At 45.5% G+C, this 1,286-nt stretch overlaps 1 protein-coding gene across 1 annotated transcript in view; it reads right to left on the bottom strand.

The window, feature by feature from the left end:
* The window catches only part of ASB11 (ankyrin repeat and SOCS box containing 11, E3 ubiquitin protein ligase), a gene marked incomplete at its 5' end in the record, with an annotated part of 10,982 nt that extends 10,463 nt beyond the window's left edge, over positions 1–519 (bottom strand). Inside the window, 2 exons of the mRNA XM_010833209.1 lie at positions 196–346; positions 478–519. Coding sequence (XP_010831511.1) covers positions 196–346; positions 478–519 — 193 coding nt within the window. The remainder of the gene's footprint in view (positions 1–195; positions 347–477) is intronic.
* Positions 520–1,286: the final 767 nt, after the last annotated feature.

Here is a 1,286-nt window from a genome sequence, read left to right as displayed (position 1 = left end):
AGTTCTAAGAAATGCTATGTCATTCCCCGGTGTTATTTCCTATTGAAGTTACTGCTGTAGGATTAATTAAGCCACACCTAGTCTCCTGGTGAAGAAGGTCTGGAAGATCCTTGCAAGGTGAACACTCTACCCTTGATTCATGCAGACTGAAGGGAGCCCCTCAATGTTGTGAGTGTGATGCGATGCCTCATTTACCTCTCTTCACTGCCTCGTGGATGGGTGAGGCCAGGTGCACCTCGAGCTGGGCCTTGGCGCCAAACTCCAGCAGCACGTTGACACACGCAGCACTGCCACTGCAGCAAGCATTAAAGAGGGGCGTGGCTCCATGAACTGTCACCCCATTGACCTAATGATGGCAAAGAGAGAACCAGACAGTTTGCACTTTCTTTCTCACCATGTCCCAGGGTGCATTCCTATGTAACTGCGTGGGGAAATGTGCCATGCTGGTCAATGAGTGAGACAACTCTATGTCCTTACAGTATTGCGCTTTTTAGGTACCAGCAGTCTATCAACTGTCACCTATAAATAGCATCACAAGTGGGGCAAAAGGGGTCAATTTTTTAAATGTATTCAGAGGTACTCTAGGGCTTCTTAGGAGCCTCCTGGCTATTGAGGAGTGGTCCTATATTGGGATGTAGAACACGGTCTCTGGAACGACTACGGCTGGTGTTCAGATCCCAGCTCTCTTTTACGTGCTCAGAGATCTTGCTTGGGATAGTAGCCTCCAGTGCCTGGGTTTCCTTATCTGTAAAATGAGGACCATAAAAGAAATGACCTCATGAGGTTACTGGGTGGATCAGCTGAGTTCCTATATGTGAAACACCTAGAACATTGCCTGGTGCCCAATAAGCATTCAATACACATCTGCAACAACAATTATCTCCACTTTCCATTCATATGGAGCTGACTCCCCCTCCCAGTCATGAACAAACACGTCAGGAATGGAAAGTACTATAGAAATCATCTAGCGTACGGTCCCAGAATCTGTGCTTACAAAAAAATCTCCTCAGTGATTCCCCCATAGTTCTTTCTTGCCACAGATTTCCTTTCTGGTCTATTATAATCCACACAAATTGCATATGCCAAAATGACTCCTGAAGAGATTGTGACCAGGAAAAATACACAAAGAAAACAGCCACCAACATGGTGTCTTTACACAGATGTAGAGAACAGTCTTTTGGACTCCGTGGGAGAAAGTGAGGGTGGGATGATATGTAAGAATAGCAATGAAACATGTATATTATCATATGTGAAACAGATCACCAGTCCAGGCTTGATGCATGAGA

This window comes from Bison bison, unplaced genomic scaffold (genome assembly GCF_000754665.1).
Source record: "Bison bison bison isolate TAMUID 2011002044 unplaced genomic scaffold, Bison_UMD1.0 scf7180017463957, whole genome shotgun sequence".
Taxonomy (NCBI): Eukaryota; Metazoa; Chordata; class Mammalia; order Artiodactyla; family Bovidae; genus Bison; species Bison bison.
This window is presented reverse-complemented; position numbering and strand designations above follow the sequence as displayed.